At 45.1% G+C, this 23669-nt stretch overlaps 1 protein-coding gene across 4 annotated transcripts in view; it reads left to right on the forward strand.

The window, feature by feature from the left end:
• The first annotated feature begins 722 nt into the window (after positions 1-722).
• Fbxo34 (F-box protein 34) overlaps positions 723-23669 on the forward strand; it is a 71667-nt gene continuing 48720 nt past the window's right edge. The window contains exons 1-2 of one of the 4 annotated variants that reach the window (XM_050162392.1): positions 747-880; positions 8997-9089. Coding sequence is in view for 1 of the 4 variants with exons in the window: in XM_050162390.1 (XP_050018347.1) it covers positions 735-880 (146 nt within the window). In the remaining 3 variants the exon portion in view is untranslated. Of the gene's footprint in view, positions 881-8996; positions 9090-22370; positions 22619-23669 lie in introns of those variants that run through there. The other 3 variants (XM_050162390.1, XM_050162391.1, XM_050162394.1) reach the window with 3 other exon arrangements.

Consider the following 23669-nt stretch of genomic DNA (forward strand, 5'->3'; position numbering starts at 1 on the left):
GTTGTGAACCAACCACCGTGTGGTGCTGGGAATTGAACTGAGTTCCCCCAGAAGAGCAGTCAGTCCCGGCTGATCTCAAATTTGTGTGGTTGTTATTGAGAGTGACCTTGAATGTTATTATTTATTTATTTATTTATTTATTTATTTATTTATTTATTGGTGATAGGGTTTCTCTGTGAAATAGGCCTGGCTGCCCTGGGATTCACTCTGTAGACCAGGTTGGCCTCGAACTCACAGAGATCCTCCTGCCTCTGCTTCTCTAGCGCTGGGATTAATGGCATGTGCCACCATAGCCCTGCGACCTTTAACTTCTCATCCACCTGCAGCCACTTCCCAGATTCTGGGATTACAGATGTGAAGCAACCGCCCAAATCTTTTTACAAATTTGAACCTTGAAATAAAACCATATAAGTTAGTGGCAGAACCAAGATAAGGACCCAGGTATTTTGGACATCTCAGTGTCAAGCACGTTTCGACTTCTGGACCACCCGGGAGCGCTAATAAACTTGTCACTCTAACCTTGCTATAGGGTTAAGGTCCTTGCCCTCGGTCACACTCCCCCCCTTCTCCACCACTTGGGGGCTCGCAGGCGCTCCTCCCGGCACCGTCCCCCTCTCTCCGCAGCGCTCGCGGCCGCCGGCAGGGGGCGCCGGCGCACTCAGGCTCCGCGGCCCCGCCCCCGGGCAACCGTCGATTGGGCCGGCGCGTGATGTCACGCCGGTTTAGCCAAACAAATGGGTTTCGGGGCGAGCGTTGGGCTCCGCCGCGCTGCGCTGAGCTCCCGGTCCGCCTCAGTCTCGGGGAGCGAGTCAGGCCTGCCGCCGCCGCCGCATCGGGCTGCCGCAGCCCCGGGCCAGGCCCCGGCCGGGCAGAAGCACAGGTGGGCCGGGCGGGGGCGCGGGCGCGCGGCGGGCGGACACCGTGGCGGCTCCCGCTGCTCCCCGCGGCGGGGCCGGGCGTTGGGGGCGGGGACCGCGGGGCGCCGCGCTCGGGGGTGCAGCCGCCGCGTCCTCCCGGGCGCCGTCCGCGCGGCCTGGCCCCGAGGTCGTGCGTCCGCGGGTCCCCGGGCCCCGAGGCGGGCGACCCGAGCTAGGCCGCCGCGGGGGAGCTGCTTGCCGGGCGCGGGGAGTGGGGGCGGGGGGGAGGCGTCCCGGCGCAGGTGAGCGGCGCGTCTCCTCCACCCTCCCGGGCCCCGCCGTGTGAGCCTGCGGCGGTGAGGTCACAGTTCCGAGGCTCGGTGTGTGCCTGTGATGTCAGGGCTCTACCCGGAGAGACCGTGATGTCACCGCAGGCCCCGAGTGGCGACCTTGGCGCGCGGAAGGGCTGGGAGGACCCGCGGGGAGAAAAAGGAAGTTCAGTCCTGGCAGATTTGAACCGAAATCGTGGGATATCGGCTTCGTAGAATTTGAATGTAATAATTGTCAGGTGTTTAAACTTCATTTCAGAAAGCATCGTTAGTGTCAATTTAAGGACATTTGGTTTAGAAGTAGAGAAATCGTGGGAGATCTTGAGGGGAGGCGGGAGAAGGGGTTTTGGGGTATTCACTGTGAGTGCCTTTCAGGAAGCTAAACTCAGTTTGATGGTTTGATGACAGTAGTTGTGGGGAGGGGTGAGCGGGGGCAGAACCAACTGGAGTGCCGATAATTCCCTTGGCTTTATTTACCTTTTTCTGGCTAGTGATCTGCTTGTTAGCCTTTTTGTTAGCGAATGGCCGTGGCAAGCAGATGTTAAACGAACTTTGTCTTATAAGAGCTCTTTTTAAAATAATAATCACCTGAGGATTTAATTTATCCAAGTGTTTCTCGTCCCCCCCCCCATGAAGGATAATTGGAAGTTTTCTGTGGTTATAGCTCAGCAACAAGACTTTTTTTTTTTTTTTTTTTTTTTTTTTTACAGACTGGGCTGTAACTTAATATAATAACACATCTGAAGATTGCTTTTTGGGACTGGTAACCAAAATTTCATCAGTAGTGCTTTGAATGTGAAATTATAAATTTTAGGAGATTTTGTGTATGATGATTTTCTTGGCTTTGACCTGCATAGAAGCTGGTGTACTGAACTAACGTGCAGGAGACATTCCAGAGACTCAGTCCTTTCAGCTTTTCTTCCTTCTAGACTCTTGTTCAAAGGTAGCAGACTTAAAACTGAAGCGTGCTTACAATTAGGGTTCTCAGAAGGAAGCCTTCATTGGAACTGTCCGTGCCTCCTCAAGCACAGTTACTTGCAATAGTAGGGTCCCCTCTTTCCAATACTTTCTGCTTCCCATTTGCTCTTCAAATATTTGCATTTTTATAGGCAAATATATCCTTAATAACTTTTTTTGACAGGGTCTCACTCTAGCTCTGAGTGGCGTGGTACTTTGTGCTGTCTAGGCTGTCCTTGAACCCTCAGCCTGCCCTGCTGTGCTGGGATTACCTGTGCGTGCCGTCACACCTGGCTCCTTGAAGACTTTTAATGGCTTTCTGGATTTTGCATCAGTATGCAGATGAAATGCAAATTAGCACAGGAAATGAAAACAAAAATTATCTGTTAATATTGGATTTGGATGTGTGTCCAGAGAGACAAAGTCTAGGGTCTCCTGCAAGAGTACCGATCGGCACTGAGCTACATTCCCAGGCCCTGACTGTTGGATTTGACTGGCTGTCAGTGGTTCTCAACCTTCCTAATGCCGCAGCCCTTTAACACAGCTGCTCATGTAGTGGAGACCCCACCATAAAGTTATTCCTTTGATCCTTGATAACTAATTTTACTACTGTTATGAATTGTAAATATCTGGTGTGTGAGCCCTGTGAAGGGGTTGCTCGCTCTGTGTAAATGGACACTGCTAATATAAATGGAAGGGGTGGGGTCAGTGTAAACGGGAGTTAAAAACCCTGCAGCTGACCGCTGTGCTTGGCCACTTCACTATCTTGCTTCGGTGTTAGTTTTTATTTTTACATGGAAAGAGAAGAGTTACTGGGTGGAGAATGAAAGTCTTAGTGTGTTCTGATGTTACTAAGAAACAGTGGTGGGCACAAGAAAGCCGCCTGCATATGTGTCATTGCATAACAAGCCATGACTATGGAACATTTCTATAACCTGCTTCTGCTTCGGTGCTTCTCACCCACGTCTTGCAGTTTTTGGTCCAGGAAGCAGCTTTTACTTAAATGGTTTTATGGAAATTGGAGATTAAGCTTATTTTTTTAAAGACATTTTGTCATTTAGTTCACTCACAGAATTTGAAGGGACTAAAGCATCATTAGTAATGTGGCATCTTTGTGACGAATAAGGCCACATTGTGAGCAGAATGTGGTATTAGACAGAAGTCCTTAGGATATGCTCATTGGCTCAGCTGTTTTACTAACATGCTAAACAGTTTCTACTTTATTTTCCAAACTTAGTTTATGCTCACCTAGTTTAATTTCTATAATACTGGAATCCCAGTGGGCTTCACTTGTGTCTTAATATTTGTTGGTAGGAGAACATACTCAAGAGATTTCATTTAGAGCTAGCTACTTTCCAAAATTTGCAGCTGTTTAAAGCCAGATACGTGGGGGAAGCTACTATGGTGTGATAAATGCCTTCCTTGTTAGGTCATTTGTGACAGGCAGAATTCAAGTGCATGAGCTGCGTGCTGGCCTTTGGAGCAACAACAGAGGGCCATTTGGAATGGATTTCTGTCGGTCCTGTCTACCTTATCTTCCCACTTATGTTGTCTATGGGATGTTGAAGCAGATGGGCCTACTGTATCATCCAGGACGGAGTGGAGTTAATTAAAATGTATGTGGTTCTCAGTGTTCACTAAAATTACTTAACCTTTCATTTTCAACTTCATTTTCTAGTTACTGCACTCACGTCAGAAGTGCTTAGCTTCATAACCTAGCTTGTCCATTTCATACCTTAATCACAATATAAGTTTGTGACTCCAAGGCTATGCCAGTGTGCCCGCAGAGTGAGTCTTAAGTGTGCCCCAGGCCTGTGCCAGTGTGCCCGCAGAGTGAGTCTAAGTGCGCCCCACGCGTGTGCCAGTGTGCCCGCACAGTGTGAGTCTTAAGTGTGCTCCAGTCCTGTGCCACTGTGCTCAGCTTTGCACAGGTTCTGGGGATCTGAACTCAGGGCCTCATGCTGGTGTGGCAAGCACTTTACCCCTCACCGACAGAGCTGTGTGCATGGTCCTGTTACCTTTAATGCTCACTCACGGGCTTAGTCAGACTGCTGGCTGCTGCTGTTGCACTTGGCTGGCCAGGTGTTCCAGCCCGAGTGTCAGTGTGAAGAGGGTTAGAAACTTGGGTAGGAAGGCTGGGAGTAGTTATCGTAGGCTCGGACAAAGGACTCAACACATCACTGATATGTATTGTCCTGGAGTGAGTGAGAAGGATGAGGGCCCAAGGCTGGAGCTAGTCTCTGGGTGGTCAAAATTACATCTGTCTTCTCTTGGCCTTCCTTCCCTTCAATTTTTTGCTTTTTGAGATGAGAGTATTATCACATAGTTCAGGCTGGCCTTGAACTCATGGTCTCCCTACCACAGCCTTTCAAGGCCTGACTCTAGGCAAGCTTCACCATGCCTGTCTCCACTTTAAGATGTGTGTGGAGCTTTTCATTAAAGTGAGTTCTCTTAGTCTGTGGACTTGAGAAGTGCCTGAGCTCCTAGCCTTCATTTGTCATATCTTCCTGACATTTTATGGGGAAACCGTTAATCATTACAGAAAAATATTTGAATGTTGAATATCTACATACCCATATCTGTAATTCCATAGTCTTCCGTGAAATAGTTAGGTGGGTCTATTTTACTGCCTGCTCATTTCCCTCCTGTCTACCAGCCAATCTTAGATTTTTGTTGTATTTTATAATAAGTATACTTCACATGTAAATCCTTCAGAATACTTATTATTTACTTGATTTTAGGTGACATGTATGGTAAAGTGTCCAGGTCTGTGTCTACATATCCTGAGCCGTGTATCGCGTCAGGATCATAGAGCATTACGGTGCCACAGAAAGTCTCTAGTTGGCGTACGTGGCTTTCCATCCTCTTGTTGTTCATGAGGCCTTCTGGCCCCGTGTGTTTAAACCCTCCTCCCTGCTCTCCTAGTGCACATCTGTTATGGCAGAGAGTGAACCCTTGAAGAGGTTGGAGACCTGTCTGACCTTGTCGTCTGTCCTGTGAGGGAGTCCGAAGCTTCCTAGCCCAGAGAGCACAGCCTTTGCTTCTGTGAAAGAACTTAGGAGAGGGTTTTGTTTTAGAAGTCCTGTTGAGTGAGGGTGGAGAGTGGCCCCTGGAAGCCGGAACTGAAACTGTGGGGTGGCTTTGAGGTGAGTGGGGCTGCTGGGACCACTGTAGCCTCAGGTGAAGTGCAGAGTGTGTTGGAAAAGGTAGGAATGGCAGTCCATGCTAAAGCGGGCAGAACTGGGGGTTTGTGCTTGTGTCCTGGTGCTTTTAGGACCACACTGTCCGAACGTTAGGTGTGTGGCAGAAGAGACACTTCAGCAAAGTGGCCTCTCTAACTGCTTAGAGTGATGTGTAGTGACAAAGGCAAGTTATGCAGGACACTTGATAAGGAAGAGGGATGGAAAGAGTAGAGAGTCAGCACAGTTCAGACTGGCCCTGTTAGAAATGGAGAGAGATACTCAGCACAGAGCAGGCAGGGTGTAGCCAGGTGAACTTTGGATAAAGAGATTAGGGCGACAGTAATCCCCAAGGCATGTCCGCTCCTTACAGCAGCCCTGCCCTGCGCAGGCCCTGGATGACTTCAGGGTTCTGTTCCTCACATTCCAGTGTCGACTTCAACTTCCCCAGGTGCAGTCTTGTTTACAACAGCAACCTCGCTGGAGTCTTAAACTTTGGCTGTGTGGTTCAGGCTCCTTCAGAGTAGACGGTTCAGGCTCCTTCAGAGTAGACGGAGTGCCTAAATGTGTGTGTGTGTGTGTGTGTGTGTGTGTGTGTGTGTGTGTGTGAGAGAGAGAGAGAGAGAGAGAGAGAGAGAGAGAGAGAGAGAACACGACCAAGAGTATAGACAGGACGGACATTCTGTATTCACCTAGATTTTTTGTTGTTGTTGTTTTTTTGAGACAGGGTTTCTCTGTAGCTTTGAAGCTTGTCCTGGAACTAGCTCTTGTAGACTAGGCTGGCCCTCGAACTCACAGAGATCCGCCTCCCTCTGCCTCCTGAGTGCTGGGATTAAAGGCATATGCCACCACCTCCCCGGCCTCACCTAGATTTCAAAGTCCGCTCTAGAGAACTTTGGGTTCTAGACAGACTCCACCCTTGCAATGGGTGGGCCCTGATCGAGAGCACCCCTACTAGGGCAAAGCGACGGGGCTTGTCCCTGCGACCTCTGTGGCATCTCCAGCTAACAACTCCAGCACTTGTGCCGAGTCCAGTGAAACCATGGAAGTGGCTGCTACTTGTATCCTTGGGGGTCCAGTCCCCAGCACAGTTTGTCTGGAAAGCGAAATATCAAGTCAGACTATGGAACTTTGAGGCTTAACTGCTCTGGGAGGTTCTGTGCTTGCAGTAGTTTTAAGAAGTGATTTATTTATCTTTTAATGTGTGCTCTACTCCCCTTTGGAACCGTGCCTAACTCACCATTGTAGTTTGGAAACACTTGAACTGTTTGGTGTTACAGGCCGTGCTAGACAGCAGTTTGCTTCATGACGGTTCTCATTTATTGATTTAGATGAAGGCCTGGATGTTAGATTTTTGAGTTGTTGCTTCGATTGGTCAAGATGTTTGGGGTTGTTGCTAAGGAGTGAAGATATTTTGTGTGACCTTTGGAGGACTAGAGGTGGAAGTCTGTAGCTTGAATATGTGTACCCTTCCTACTCCTCCCCCCGCCCCCGTATTGGGTCCTAATCTCAAGTGAAGGGTTCTTAGGAGCTTCAGGCTGTGGTTAGATGTGTCCTCATGAAGGCTAGAGCTTAGAAGACTTGGCGGAACCCTGACACTTCTGCCGTGTGAGAGCACAGTAAGGTGCTGGCTAGGAAGAATGGGCCCTCTCTGCTCTTGTATTGATCATTGAGTCCCAGCCTCAAGAACTATGAGAAATTTGTCATAAATCATTCATTCTCCTCATTACCAGACAAAGGCCTTTATTTATGGAGTCGGAGAAGTGAATTTTTTGTCTCTTTTTAAAATGCCTGGAAGTTTTGGTCTAAAGTATCACTAGTAGGAGTGCCAGAATTTAGGGAGAAGTTTTTAAACTGGTTTTCAAGTGTGGCTGGTTTCCTGTTACATGCATGTGTACCATGTACAGCCTGGTGCCTACTGAGGTCAGAAGAGGATATTGGGATCCCTGGAACTGGAGTTACAGATGTTTGGGAGCTGCCATGTGGGTACTGAGAACCGAACCTGGGTCTTTTGGAAGAGCAGCCAGTGCTCTGAACCCTTGAACCATCTCTCCAGCCCCTTCATGACATGATTTGAGGAAGGAGTGACGTGAAAACCAGACTCTAGTGACATCTTTGCCTATTTGTTTTGTTGATGACATTGTTTCTTGTGCTCTCCTCTCTTTCTTGCCTGCCTGTCTTCTCACCTTTGCTGGCAGTTTTTTGCCATCCAGATTCAGACTGTCCTGTGTCCTTGACCCTCTTAGGGCTTTTCAGGAGTCAGCCTTATATTTGCTAAGGTTGCCTCTGCCAAGAGGAGAACCTCTTTTGTGTGTCTGTTCACTTTTGGTCACTGCTTGTAGTGATGAGGCAAGCGGGCCTGCTTTTCATCCTGCCCGGCTTCCACACGGCTAGCTTAGCCCCAGAAATAACAACACACAAACTGTATTCATTTAAACACTTCCAGGCCCGTGATATCTAGCCTCTTCTTGGCTAACTCTCATATCTTACTTTAACCCATATCTAGTAATCTGTGTATCACCATGGGGTCGTGGCTTACCGGGAAGATTCTAACCCACATCAGTCTCGGGCTAAAGCGTCATGGCGGTTGCCCGACTCTGCTTTCCTTCTCCCAGCATTCTGTTCAATCTACTGCTGTCCTATTCAAGGCCAAGGCAGTTTCTTTATTAACCAATGAAAGTAATACATAGACAGAAGACACACCTACATCAACTGCTCAAGATGGATGGCATTCTCTACAGTAGTGGCCATGGGAGTTCATAAGGAAACATTTGTAAGTGGTGGGCTGACTCACTTCATTAAATTGTGCCTCTACCAGAGTGACTGCAGAGCCTTGCCTGCTAAATGCCTACTGCCAACACAGACCTTGGGGCCGGTGTTTGAACCAGGAGCTGCTGCAGCTATATTTGATGGCAGTCCTTTGGAGAGAATGTCATTTCTGTCTTTATGTGAGACTTTTGTTCCCATGTGATGCCACAGTTGAAGTTTGTCTGCAATGTCCTATGTGAAGAACGGAAGTGATTCTCCCATATTATCCTGTGTGAAGATAAAGCCTTTTCTAATTTTGTTGCTTCTCAACAAAGCAATGGCTTGTAGTTTTCTGAGTGAGCCTAGTGAAATCAATGGTTACATTTGTTTGTTTTTTAAAATGTTGTTATAACAGAAAACTAGCTCATTCACAAGCTAGTATCATTGAGAAGTCCAAGGATGGAGTTTTGTAGTATGAGCTGCGGGCTTCTTCCCACAGCCCGGCTCCTGGCCGCCAGCTAGCTTATGCCTGGAAATAATTACATGGAAACTGTATTCTTTTAAACACTGCTTGGCCCATTTCTAATAATGTGTGTAGCACCCCAAGGTGCGCTTACCGGGAAGATTCTAGCCTACGTCCATCCTGGGTCGGAGCTTCATCGCGTCTGCCCTGGAGAGCAGTGGCCTCACATCTGAGCTCACTTCCCTTCTTTTTCCCAGCCTTCTGTTCTGTTTACTCCACCCACCTATGTTCTAACTTATCAGGCCAAGCAGTTTCTTTATTATTTAACCAATGAAATCAACAGATTGATATATGACACTCCCACATCAGAGTTTGACTGACTGCATACTTGTGTCTTGTGTGTTCTGATCTCAATTTTGCTTCCTTCCTTTTTTCTTTTTCCTTTTTTTTTTTTTTTTGACAGGTTTCTCTGTAATCGCCCTGGGTGTCCTGGAACTGGCTCTGTAGGGGCCTCAAACTCACGCTTGTCTCTGCCTCCCAAGTGCTAGGACTAAAGGTATGTGCTGCCGCCACCCGGCTTTCCTTCCTTTATTTAATAAGCTCAACTTTTATGCTTTTTGTCCCTTTGTGGTCCTGGTACAATTGTCATAGCTCAGATCTCATGTCCTCATGCCATGTGCAGAGGGGAAGGAATTGTGTGTGAAGCCTGAGACACCTTTTCTTGATAAGAACTTGACTAACATACTACTCACACATCGCTGTTGGAGAGGGGGTTCCTAAGGCCGAGGCCGGTAGCTGCAGACAGCACACGCTCATTACGCTGCCCTAAGTCCGCCTTTTCCTTGCCAAGCACTTGTTCGTGAATTTATCTTTTCCTATTTAATCTGCCATTTTCATAAGCCTCGGATGGAGTAGGCTAGTCTGGTGGGTGGAAGAAAGAAAACTATTCTTTGTTTTATGAGCCCAGCGAGAGTGGGAATGAGCATGTTAGAAGAGATGGGGATAAATGTATGGTAGTCTGTGCAGTGAAAATACAGTGTGAGCCATACGTGCAATTTCCAGTGTCTGTGAAAATCATTGTGTGTGTGTGTGGTTTTGGACAAAAATTCCAGAGGTACTGTTTCCTCCCCTTTCTCTGATCACTTTCTGTCTTAGCCTAAGCTGAGCTAGAGGTCACAATCTCCTGGCTCAGCTGATGGAGGAAGGTCATTGGTTAATAAGAAACTGCCTTGGCCCATTTGATAGGCCAGCCCTTAGGTGAGTGGAGTAAACAGAACAGAATGCTGAGAGGAAGAGGAAGTGAGCTAAGACGCCATAGCTCTGCTCTCTGGGGCAGACGCTATGAAGCTCCAAGCCAGGATGGACGTAGGCTAGAATCTTCCTGGTAAGCGCACCTCGTGGTGCTACACAGATTATTAGAAATGGGCCAAGCAGTGTTTATATGAATACAGTTTGTGTGTCGTTATATTGGGGCATAAGCTAGCCAGGTGACCGGGAGCTGGGTGGCAAGAATGCAGCCCGCAGCTCCTTCAACACTCAGCCCCTCACCTACTGATACTACTCTCAAGTGAACCTACCCTGACTTTCGGTTATCATACTTAAAAACTGTTTTTGTAACTATTTTACATGGCCTTACCCTCTTCTACTTCTTCAGCTGACCCTGTCCTTTTACATTGCTTCACATACAGTCAGTTAAAGCCAGGTATGGTGGGACACACCTGCATTCCCAGCATTGGGACGAGGGGGGGATGGGGGGTATAGGGTGGGGGGGTGGAAGGAGCCTCAGGAGTTCAAGGCCAAGCTCAGCTATGTTTGAGGGTAGCCTGGGCTCTGTGAGACCTTATCTCAAAACAACAACAACAACAACAACAAAACAGTAATCAAACCCAAACCACAGTAATCTATTAGAAAGAAAAATCTGTTTCTATCAAACTTCCTTGGGTCTCAGGTCTGCCTCACCTTTCTGGTTCCTTAAACCCCTATATGTGCATATTGAATACTTACTACCTAGTACTTCTGTTTCAACATATGTGCAGCTGCTTAATTGTTCTCCAATTGTCACATGTGTGTTAGCCTTATTTTCTCTTCTAAATCATAAGCATCACATGTTATTATGTTCCTAAGTTGTAGACATGAAATTGAAGATTTAGCTTTTCCTTAATAAGGTTATAATATGGCAGGTTATTTAAATTTGTATCCTTAAAGTTTCTTAAAGTTTTCTACTCTGTTACTAACTTTGAGATATATTGTTAACACGTTGGGGTGTTGGAGTTTGTGTGTGTTGTGTGTGTGTGTGTGTGTGTGTGTGTGTGTGTGTGTGTGTATGTAGTGCTGGAGATTAAACCCAGGGTTTCACATGAGCCAGGAAAGTGCTTTTTCAAAGTTAAAATGATTATGTTTATATAATTGCTTATTTGAAGCCATAGAATCACTCTAGGAACTAAAGAGATAATTTTTGATTAGCTGGAGTTTCTTAAGATAAAATCTGTATTTGCTAAGGATGTCTCAGAGGACCCATTTACTTTCTTGCTGAAGAACCAGGAGAGGCAGACCAGTTTCCAAAGTAGGGCAGGAGATCTTATTTCAAGTTGAGACATCAGGCTTGGTCCCTGGGGGTTCTCAGCCCCCCCTCACTTAGTCGTAGAGTGTAGGTTCTGTGGTCCAGGTTGTTGGCTGTTTTAGATGAACAGCTCTCTCACTCTCTCAGTATTGTGATAATGTTGGTTCTTTGGGGTGCTATGAAGAGGACAATCAAAAGATCTGGAAAAGAAGTTCAAAGAGGGTCTGAGAACTTGACCCCCACCCCGAGTTCTTTGGCATGTTATAATGATTAGCTTGATGAAAAAGAAATGCGTTGATGCTTTCATTTGTGGAATTTTACGATCCATTATTTCCTGGGAAATGCACACCCATTTAATAGCATTGATGCTAAGTGCATTAGTTTTTTTGTTTGCTTGAGACAGTATGTGCCTTTGGGAATCTTTAGCTTGTCTGTCTTGCTTGAAATGTATTTCTTTGTGTGTAGAGTGTGTCTGGGTATGTGGCTGAGCACACTCAGGCTAGAGGTTGACACTGGGGGTTTCTAGGGATCACTCTTTCTTTACCTTTTTTATTTTTAAAGATTTGTTTTTATGTGTGTGTCTTGCCTGTTGTGTCTGTGCACCATGTGTGTGCAGTGCCTGTGGAGGCCAGGAGAGGGCACTGGATCCCAGTGGACCTGGAGTTAAAGATGGTTGTGAGCCCATGTGTAGGGGCTGGGAACTGAATCCAGGTCCGCAAGAGTAGCAAGTGCTTTTAATGGCCGAGCTTTCTCTTCACCCCCTTTGATCTTATGTTCTGAGACAAGGTCTCTCACTGAATCTGGAATTCACTGATGGACTAGACACTCACAAGAGCCTCTGTCTCTGTCCCCTTGGTGCTGGGATTACAGACTTGGTCTGAAATGCCCTGGGTTTTTTTCTGTGTGTGTGTTGGGGTTTTGAACTCAGTTCCTCATGTTTGGGTAAGACACACTTTACCCTGCTGATCCATTTACCTGATTAAATGTTAATGTCGAGAATGAAGCTTAAGGATTTTACCCCACCCCTGACCCGCTTTAAGAGACGTGAGAAGGGGAGTGCACATTGTGAAGATATTGATCTGGCATAGTGTCCCATGCTTTTAATCCCCACATTGAAATCCATCTGCAGGCTTGCAAATGTTCCTATTTGCAATTCTTCAGGATCTCTATTCTTGCCTCCCCACCCAATAAGCCCTGTTAAATGATTCCTTTGGCTAATGGGACCTCTTTTTTGTTGATCATTTTTTTCCTTAAAAATTACCCGATATTTATTTTTCAGTGTATGTCTTTGAGTGTTTTGCTTGTATATCTCTGCAACACATGCACACAGTACCCACAGAGGCCAGAAGAGGGCGTCAGATTCTCTGCCATTTGAGTTATAGATAGTTGTCATGTGGGTGCTAGGGTTTGAACCCTGGGTCATCTAGAAGAAGAGCAGTAGATATTAACTGCTCAGCCATCTCCAGCCCCTTGTTGGCTTTTTAACTGCATTTGGTTGCTTTTGCCTGTTTCTATTAAAAACAGGTGAATGAGACATTAAAAGATACCCAGTGTAGCTTTAGGGACATATTTTCTCATCCCTCCTCAAAGGAATTGACTTCTCAGCCTTTCCATTCCCTTTCCTCTTTATAACACTTTAATTCTCTTACAGCTAGTATGAGGTGGTTTGAATAAGAATGGCCCCATAGGTCCATATATTTGAAAGGTTAGTCATCAGTCTATGGCATTACCTAAGAGGGATTAGGAGGTGTGGCTTTATTGAAGAAGGTGTGTCAGAGAGGGTGGGATTTGAGGTTTCGGAAGTCCAAACCAGTCCCAGAGGCTTTCTCTCTTCCTGCTGCCTTCACATCCCTATGTAGAACTCTGAACTACTTCTTTAGCACCATGTCTGCATGCCTGCAGCCCTGCTCCCTGTCGTGATGACAGTGGACTAGGCCTCTGAAACTGTAGGCTAGCCCCATTTTTAATGTCTCTTCTGGCAATAGAACACTAAGACATAGTGGTTCTTCAGGCAATTCCATAAAGAATCATGTAAAACTATGGCCGTGTTGTAAATGGTTCATCTGTCTACTCAGTCCCATCTTTAGAAACAGCAGGATTGCTTGAGTATTACCTGCTTTTTCAACACATATTAAAACAAACACATAAAATACAAATCTAAAAAAAATTAAAAAATAAATATATGGTGCTTTGATTTTGTTAATTTTTAAAACATTTTTGTCATTCTTTACATCTTAGTATATGACCAAAGTAGATAGAAAGTCTGAACAGTGGGTTAAAAGCAAGTATTTCGGATGCAAGAGTCCAGGAAGCACTTAGGCCTGGTGCACTTTTTGTAATGGTTCTCTTTCTCTCTGCCTCTTTTAAATTAAGGTATAATTAACACTGGAAAAATGCACGTATATGGCACAGCTGGCTCTGGGGTTTTGATTGTCGGTACTTGTAAGTGCTGCCTGTGCTTTCCAGGCTCTGGGGTTCTTCCCCTTCATGTATGCTCCAAGTCCTTGGGGGCCTATCTGGATCTCCAGATGGAACTGTTCTAGGCAGTGGGGTTCAAGGAGCAAAGGTTACATGCCAGCCTTTTAAAAAGGAAAGTTTCTAGAAGCTGCCCCTTCATAGCAGTTTTGTTAGCCAGGATGCATTGTTACAGTCACGTGAGAAGTCAGGGAGGTTGAGATCCAGCTGTCACCATCTTTCTGTACCTAGTGAACACCACTTCTGTGCCGTCTGCGAGTCCCCAGAAGCTGAGCTGCTACAGAGGACAGGTGCTGGAGAGCACATCTGCTTTTTCTTGCTGTTACAGTTTTTATAGTTGCTAATCTCATAAGTATAAAGGAATTATGGCCAAGGCCATCTCTGATTGGCCCAGTAGGATAGGTAGAGAAAGTAATTCTATCCTAATGCCCTCATGTATTGACAGCGCCTTGAAAATGCGGACTGTCCATCAAGCAGATGATTGACACACATGCCGCACATTTCATTGTCCTAACAGGAAACTAATGGTTGACGGAAAAGAAGAAAGGCTTGAACTCAGAAATGCTTCAGATCAGCGTGGTCATGAGTGGAAGAAGCATAGTGTGTGAGCCTGCTGCAGTACAGCCGCACAGGAGTGTATGAGCCTGCTGCAGTACAGCCGCACAGGAGTGTGTCAGCCTGCTGCAGTACAGCCGCACAGGAGTGTGTCAGCCTGCTGCAGTACAGCCGCAGGGCAGGAGTTTGAGAACCTCTGTCAGCGAAAATGAAAACTAGATTAGGGCACAAGGTTAATTTAGCTTTAATTTTGTATTTTTTGTCTATTTTTCTTTCATATCCATTTAACCTGTAGATGGAATATTCATTCCACTGCTTCAGCATCCCAGCGCTGCAATTTCTAATTGTTATCTTAGCCTAAAGAGGAAAAAGCAAAGTAATAAACATATGTCTTGTTTAGCTTTCTTTTACAGAAATTTGTATGTTTTTTTCATGTAATTATTTTTATTGAGATTCTCTAAACTTTCTTTTTACTGTCTAGTTCAGATGGGTTCAGATTACATAAAATATATTTTGCCAAAACTCTTTAGTAGGCTGTTGAGTTGTTTCAAGTGCATGTCTATGCTGGGTGTGGTAGGGTATGCCTGTAATTCCAGCACTCAGATGCATGAGGCAGACCAATAGTTTGAGGCCAGTCTGGGCTACATAGTGAGTGTTTTTGTTTTGCTTTGTTTTTGCTTTTTTTTTTTTAATTTAAAAAAGTACAAATAGGAACTGTGAGTTGGTCTCTAGAAAAGTTGGTAGTGTTTTTCCAGCTAATACTGTGGAGAGTGTTCCAAGCTATCTTTACTGCTGAAATAGATCGGAGCAGTTACTAAAAGGTGATCTATTGAAGGCGTAAATCACGAACAAGGCCACACCAGTTTGGAGTTATGATTAATAGGGTGTTATTTATTTAAAGGGGAAACTTACAGATCACCGTCCCAGACAACAGCCATCTGCACAACCAGGAAGGGGGTCTAGTCTCCGAGCAGGAAGTGAAGAGAGCGAGCAGAGGAAATAGCCGCTTTTTTAAAGGGAGAGAGACCACACCCCAATGGGCTGGTATCACAGCAGCTATTGGTTGGAGGGGCGGAAGGACCTCCCGCAACAATCTATAGCCCCAGTCTGAAGGTAGATTGGGCTCAGGACTTGAGCACCAGCCTAGGTTGTATAAGGACCCTTGTGCCCCCTCCCCCATGAAGGAAAGTATGTGTGTATTTTTATACCACATGGTGAGGGCTTAGCAGAAATCTCTTAGCTCTCATGGCATACGGCATGTACTTAGTATACATATTAACTCTGCTTTTCTCTCTGAATTTTGGGTAAGTGTTAGAAAAAGGGTTATGTTTCTGATTGGGAACCTTTACATGGCTGTTACCAAATACCTGAGAGAAATAAAGGAGAAAGTGTTGATTATGGTTCCTTGTTCCAGAAGGATTTCAGTCCATCTTTGCAGGGAAGGCAGACGATGGAGTAGACCTCAAATGGGAGCCTACGGTGCTGGCCTATTCGCATAGTGGCAGACCAGTGGTGACAGACCAGTAAGCTTCTAGGACAAGGGGCAGGGATGACCTTCAGATGCCCACCCTAGGCGGGAAACAAGTGTCCTAACAAAAGATAGTAACAGACTTTTCAGTTCCAGCCAGACCAACTCAGTAGCAGTGTTTTGTGCTTTCTAGGAGGGAAGGGAACGTAAGTATTATAATGCAAGTGATCATACTTCTGAATTATCACTAATTAAAGAAACTTTAATGAGAGCTTGGTACCCATTACCTACAGCAGGGGTTCTGAGATACTTCCAGTGCAGAATCCTTCATTTGTTGGAGGTAAGATTTCTCCTTATTTCTCCTGTTTCTTAGAGCACGACAGCACAGCAGTGAAGGCTGCATGTCAAAGACTCCGTTACTGAGCTGTGTGACTTCAGAGTCCGTCCTAAGGTTTTTACCGCTTACTTTACATTGAAATGGCACAAACCATAGTGTTACAGAGAGATTCGTTAAGTGAGTACATAAGTTGTTTTGTTTCACGAGTACGTACTTTTTAGGGGAAACTGGAGCTCTATGGCTGGGGCAGCATCTGATGGTTTGTGCATTGCTGACATCCACCATTACCTAACTAATTAGACCAGCAAGCACTGGCCCTGAGATTCGTATTGGTGCCTCCCCGTGTCTGGGTTGCTGTCATTAAATAGATAAATCTAACTCCTTTGGACTATTAGACATCACCTCAAGAAAGTCTGTGCTGACACCCTATTTAATCGCCACTGCTGATTTTCCTTTGTGCTTCCCAACTCCCTTGCGCTTCACCTCTTTAAATACTACAGTCAGAGGCAGCAGTCACAAGTATGTATGCTGGGTAACAAGTGTAGTTTAGGTGGGTAGATCTGTGATCCATCTTTTTACCTTAGCACTGTGCTCCTTGAGTGCTGAGTGCTGGGATTAAAGATGTGTGCCACTGCGCCTGGCCTGAAATACTTATACATGTCTGCTGTTTACAGCCCTTTTAACTCTGTTAGGCCTTGAGAGCTTTGTTTCTTTGTCTACTGCATTCCAAGTACTTAACAGATGCTCAGAAGACCTTTGTCACCTGCAGAAGGTAGGAAGAATATAACTATGAAGTTAGCAGCAAAATAGTTTACATAGAAAATATTTGTGGGGGCTGGAGAGATGGCATTGAGTTCAGTTCCCAGCAACCACATGGTGGCTCACAACCATCTGTAATGAGATCTGGTGCCCTCTTCTGGCCTTAAGTCATACACGCAGAAACAATATTGTATGCATAATAAATAAGTAAGTAAGTAAGTAAGTAAATAAATGAAGTAGGAAATATTTTTTAAAAAAGAAAAAAAAATTGTGTTTAAAAGTATTTTCATTAATTAAAAAATAATTTAGGAGTGGAACCCAGTATGGTGGTACACACCTTTAATCCCAGTACTTTGTTTCCTGCCTTTTAGAACAATTTTGAAGCAATGGAAAACACACAGGCATACACAGGAAGGCATGTTAGGACGTGGGGCCTAGCTAGTGGAAGAAGGTTACTAGGGTGGGCATCTGAAGGTCATACCTGCCCCTTGTCCTGAATGTTTACTGGTCTGTCACTATGCAAGGGAGGCAGACAGATCTCAGAGTTCAAGGCCAGCCTGGTCTACAAAATGAGTTCCAGGACATCCAGGGCTACACAAAAAAACCCTGTCTCAAAAAACAAACAAACAAACAAATAAATATAAAAAATAATAATTTAGGAGCTTAAAATAATAAATATTTATTTTGGAGACTACTGTGTTCTGTAATGATAGCAAGGACAAACAGACAAGGACACACACAATTTTTCCCCCTCTCTTTTGGCATTGCTGAGTCTTCAGCCCAGGGCCTTGCACATGCTGAGCAGGTGTACTGTGCTAAGCTATATCCCCAGCAAAGACTGTTTATTCTGTTGGTGGAAAAGGAGCTGAGTTTTGGCTTGATAGGACTCAGTTCAGATCCCCAGCGCTTACATAAAAAGCTAGGCACCGCAATAATGCTGTAATCCCAGCATTAGGGAGGCAGATAGAGTTAGCTAGCTAGCTAGGCAGCCTACCTGAGTCAGAGAGCTCCAGGTTCAGTGAGAGACCCTGGTCTCAAAATTGAAGTAAAGAGTGATGAAGACACCCTGTATTGGCTCCACACCTGTGCATATATGTGCATGTTCGCCTGTACATACACTATATATACACACAAAGCTGAAAGGTCAAAAGAAAAATACAGCATCTACCTTGTGCCTAGTGTAGCATCTTTTCAGCTTAATGGGGATGGGATAGTGGGGAGAACTCCATTAGATTCCAGTTGTCCCACAGTGTGCAAATAAACATCTGTCTCCTATTGGAGCCCTTGAGGCTTCAACAGAGTGAGGTATGGCAATGTAGTAACTTGCTTGATTTCACTCTTCATCTGGAGTTGTGGTTTGAATCTGAAATGTCTCCCAAGGACTCCTGCATTGAAGCCTTTCCCGCTAATGCAGTAGTGCTCAGAGGTGGGGCTCTGGAGCTCTGGGTCATGCTCGGCAAGTGCTCCATCCCTAAGCTGTAGCCTTAGCTGGGTTTACAGCTCCTTACCACCAGGCTTGGAGTATCTCATTGGACATCATTTGCATTTCACCAACAGCTAATGTGAGTAACCATCTCTTCATGTTTGTTAGTATATCTTTTTTGGAGAAATGTCTCTTAAAGCCCTAGTTACTTTGTTGAGGATTGAACCCAGGGCCCAATACATGTGTATGTCCTGTCACATACAGTCCATCTGGGATATTTGTCTTCACTTGTTTAACCTAGTTTAAGGCCTAGAAATAGTCTTCCTCGCTAATACTAATAGTCTTAGTTTGTCTTTATTGATGTCCTGAGACTCTTGATAGTGAGAGTAGTCAGACTATTGAGACTGAGTCTGGGTGGCGTTTATTTATGTTTTGTTCCTTGAACTTACTGTGTAGAGGAGGTTGACCTTGAATTTCTAATCTTGCTGCTTTATAACTGCTGGGATTATAGGTGTTAACTGCTTCTGGTTTTGTACAGTCTGGGGATCGGACCTAAGGCTTCCAGAATAGTAGACAGTGCCATGATTGTGAAGATGGTTTTCCATGGCTCTCCAGATGTGCTAACCCTGCAGCTTCCCCAGATGTGGGAAAGTAGACTGCATAGTTTGTGGTAGTGGGGGCTGTTCTTGTTCTCCCCTGAAAGGGAAAACTGTTTGGCAAGTACTCTGCTAAATGAATCACATTTCTAGCTCCTCAGCACCCTGTTCGAGGCAGTCTTAAGTAGCCCAGGCAAGCCTTGAACTCCTGGCTTCCTGGCTCCACCTCAACTGCTGGGATTCATCTGGAGGTTCAAAGCATAGTTCTGGAGGAGTTGGTTTAGCTCTGGTGGGGACTCCTGGTGGATGACTTTACAATGGTAGAGAGGCTTGGGAGGGAGAGAGCACTGCTGGAAAACTACCGAACCCTTCCAAAGGCAAAGGCAAAGGCAAAGCCACCACAACCTAAGAATCGCTTCCTTCCTCCCTCTCCTTCCTTCCTTTCTTCCTTCCTTCCTTCCTTCCTTCCCTCCCTCCCTTCCTCCCTCCCTCCCTCCCTGAGCAGCAGTGCACTGCCTTTCAGACTCGAGTTCTATACTCCTCACAGGTTATTCTTATGGGGGCCAACGAGAAAGTCCCATGTGCAGAGATTTCTGTGATCCCTTCTGAGAAACCTAGCTAGCTAGCATGCCACTATTAGGCAATTGAGTGTTACCTCCAGTCGGTACCAAAGATAGTTTTCTAATTATTTTCACAAGAAGATGGCATTTTCCTGGCACACATCGTTCTTTGCTTCTGCAGTGCTAAGTTGGATGTCAGAATAGAATTTGGAAAGAAGAGTTTTACCTTTGCCTTTGACTACTATAACTTTCTTTTAAGAATAATGTAGGACTTGTCACACAAATATGCATACTTAATCTATGGAGGAAGAGAGTTCTCTTGTTGGCAACAAGTAATTGCATGGGTCAGTTACCTGCCTGGTCTCAAGTAGAGGGGCATGAAGTCTATGATGATGACAGAGGAGGACATGGGGTCTGTGATGACAGAGGACATGGGGTCTGTGATGACAGTGGAGGACATGGGGTCTGTGATGACAGAGGACATGGGGTCTGTGATGACAGAGGACATGGGGTCTGAGATGACTGCAGAGGGGCATTACAGAGTTATCTAATGAGCCATCGGCCAAACAGTAGCCAGACGGGGAGTTGATTGAGCCAGACATTGAGAAACCGATGCACTCATTTAACATATACATATGTATATTTTAAAATGCAAATTTTAAAGGGCCTCAAAATATTGTTTAAAAAAAGAACATATGATTAAACCTGGGATTCTGTGTAAAAAAAAATTGAACAAGTGGTTTTTCTGCTTTTAAGGTACACGAAAGAATAACATCTAATTTATTGCTTAGTTATTGGATGGCATTCTGCTGCTAAGGAGACAAAGTTGTTAGTAAATACCTTAGTTCTAATGAAACTGGCTGAAGGTATATGATTATGCTTCTGATTTTAGTATTTGCCATGGTGGTTTTATTCTACCATTAAAAGCTTAAAAAAATCTGCTGTGTATTTGAGTGTTGTACTTTCTTATGTTGTCAGTAGTGGAGTATGTTAATAGTTGGGAATACTAGTCCTCTAAATCACTAGCACAATTACTGTCAGTCTCATCTGAGAAAATATTTCTAAGAATATATTGAGGTGCTAATTAGACATGATCTAAAGTCATGGGTGTTATGGGTGTTCTTTGATTCATAGACATCAGTTGCAAAACAGCAACAAACCCCTCACAAATGCAGGTAGCAGTGCCCACGGTGTCCAGAGAAATGCAGTGTCTACTTCAGAGAGTGTGTAGGGCCTGAGTGAAATGGTTTGTTAGTCTTTGTGCTGTGTTCTGTCGGTTAAATAGGTCCTAAATATGTAGAATATTGATTTTTTAAATTCTTTTCTTATTTTGTTATTCTAAAGTGTCTTCCAGGCCTGGCATGATGGCTCCCAGCTGTCGTCCTGGCCCAATCAAGGAGTTGTCATGAGTCTGAGGCTAGCCTACATACATAGAGTTACAGGCTGGTTGTGGGCAGCGTGAGACCCCTGTTGGAAAACCACTAAAACAAAAAAAAACCTCACTCAAATTCCTGGTATATAATGTAGAAAATTTTTGTTATGTATTTTTGGCAAATGATAGGACTTAATTTGTTTTCACGTTAGTGTGTTTCTTCAGGACTTACCAGCAGCTTCAGTCTTAAGTGTTGTTTTTTTCCCCGTTAAGTCATTGTAAGCACCAAATAATTTGAGTTTTTACCCATTTTTGTTGTAGTCATCTTTCCAGGCTGCTGGTGTAAATTTTTAAAAAATGTTTTCGAAGAAGCTGGGGAGATGGTTCATTAGGTAAAATATTTGCCTCACAAGCCTAAGGACCTGTGTTTGATCTCTAGAACCCTTTTTTTTTTTTTTTTTTTTTTTTTTTTTTTTTTTTTTTTTTTTTTTTTTTTTTTTTAAGGTAGCTCAATCTGTGACTTGCTTGGAATCCTAGTGCTGGGGAGGCAGAGATAGGTGGGTGGATCTTCTGAGCTTGCTCGCTAGTCAGTCTAACCTACGTGCTGGGTTCCAGATGATGTAAGAGGCCCTATCTGGGGCGGTGGGGACAGCTGGTGACTGTTCCCAAGGTCGCCCACTGCTTTCACGTGCATACACACAGATGTTTGGGGGAGAGATTAGAAATATGGGCTGGAGGAATAAATCAGTGGTAGTCACCAGTAGGCTGGGGGTTTGTTGATCAACTGGATAGAAGTCAGGAGTAGGCAAGTGAGGTTTGTTTAGGGTTAGCAGCTCCAAGTGTTAGTGGTACAGCTCTCAGTGTTACTGTATCCCCTGAGTGCTGGCAGCTCAGTTCCCTGCCACCGTGGTGACTGCTTAGCAGCCAGCTCCTGTAGTCTTGTCACAGTCCGCTGCTGCTCCTTCACCCTCCCAGTCTCAGGTCTTTGTAGACCTTTGTCTCTTTCCTGACTGCTCTCCAGGGTTCATCCATTCTAGCTGGGGGGTGTGCTTAGAGCTAATTGCCCCCTGGTGTTATCTGCTCTTCCTGTAACCAGCTCAGCCTGTTCTAACTGTACTAAAAGATGAGTAGTTCCTAAAACCTGTAAGGTCACTGAACTAAGTCTTGTTGGGGTCTGTGACACAGTACGGGAAGGCAGTGCACGCACACAAGGCATAGCTCCCAGACTGAACCATTTGAGGGGACGGCTGGTTATATAGGTAGCCATGCATGTAGTCGTACATCTGTCTGCTAGGCACACACTTTTTGCACAGTCATACTAGGCTGCACAGGAGTACTTGGTTTGCCTGTCCTGTCTCTTGTGAGTCAGGGAGGTGTCGGGGTGTGGGAGTAAAAGCTTTTACAAGGGGTGGGGTGGAGGGCAAAGTTTCCTAGGGGTTTGGCAGCACATCTGGAGTGGTTGTGGCTGCAGCAGTCTCTGAGGCAGTGGCTGATAGAGACGCTGTTGAAGCAGCTTCTGTAGCTGTTACTGTACTTTCTGTGGCCGTAGTAAGACTCTGTAGGATGGCTGCATTTGACAGTCTTTCTGAGTGGCTGCGAGAGGTTTAGAGCATCCATTGCTGGCTGTGATAAGGACAGCTCAATGGATCAACAAAGAAGTTTATTTAGGGCTCAGTGAGTAGAGAAAGGGGCTTGTTATCAAGCCTGACAGCCGGAGTTCAGATGCCTGGATCCAGGTGCATGGTGAAGAGAGAACTGAGCTTGGCCTCTGAGTGTGTGTGTGTGTGCGCGCGCACCTGATTATTTGATGGAAGTTCATGTGGCTTCTGCAGAAGTGGCCGAGTTGAAGTTGTAGTTGCTGCTGCCTTTGATGAGACCTTAGAAATGGCAGTGCCACTGTGTTCAGCTTTTTGTCACCTTGAGTCATCTGGGAAGAGTGAGCCTCTGTTGAGAAAGTGCCTCCATCAGATCGGCCTGCAGGTAAGCATGCGGGGCATTTTCTTCTACACATTTTTAAATTTTATGTATTTGGCTGTTGGCCTCCATGTTGTGTCCTGTGTCCAGTGCCTGTGCAGGCCAAAGGAGGGCGTCAGAAGGAGTTACAGACAGTTGTGAGCTGCCGTGTGGGTGCTGGGAATTAAAACTAGGTTCTCTGGAAGAGTAGCCAGTGGATTTAACCTGGGTCATCTCTCCAACTCATATAGTTGAGATAGGTGAACAGCGTCAAAAACAATTGCTTAATACCTTAGATTTCATATAAGGGAGAGAGTGAAGTTAGGAAAATAGCTTGTTTCCTGAGGGTTACAGCAGTAGCATACATCAGACCAGACTTTTGGTCTTCTGTTGTTTCCTGGGGTCCTCGGTCCATTTCTGCTCTCGCTAACTGTATCTGAAGTGGAGTCCTCGAGCTGCAGCTCCTAGTATCCTGACAGGCTTTCGCTGACACTGCCTCTGCAAAGCAGCCTTTTGAAAATGGTATCTCACATGTAGCATCCAATGCATATAAGTTTACAAATTATAGAAGGAAATAAAATATGATCTTCCAACTCTGTTTTTAAAAACCGGCCTTATTTGTGTCTTGAAAAAGGAAGCCTTTTTCCGATACTGCTTTTTAAGTAGTAAGTTTTTACTGTGTAAAGGAGAAAGGGCACTTCATCTGCAGAAGGGCCAGTTGTTCCTTTGTCCTAATAGCTAATTCCAAGATAGTTAAATGTGATCTCCACCCATTTCGTTAGGCTACAGCCTTTGCTCTCCTGAACTTAAGACTGATTATTCAAAATTGCTTTGTGTGTGCTTTGGCACAGCATCAAGGGACCCTAATAACAACTGCCATTATGTTTTACACAGCTTGTAGTTACTTCTACAAATAAAAGGGCACAACAGGAGAGCATGGCAGGTCAAAGTTCTGCTCCCAGTGTTAGATAAAATCTGTTCTACACTTCGATGCCTTTGTGTTTCCCTTGCGACCTACCTACTGTATTTTCTGTTCCTTGTTAACTAAAATGTGTTTGTGACTCACTCAAACCTTAAC

Source organism: Alexandromys fortis, unplaced genomic scaffold, assembly GCF_014885135.2.
Source record: "Alexandromys fortis isolate MF-2015 unplaced genomic scaffold, M_Fortis_MF-2015_v1.1 scaffold_130, whole genome shotgun sequence".
Lineage (NCBI taxonomy): Eukaryota > Metazoa > Chordata > Mammalia > Rodentia > Cricetidae > Alexandromys > Alexandromys fortis.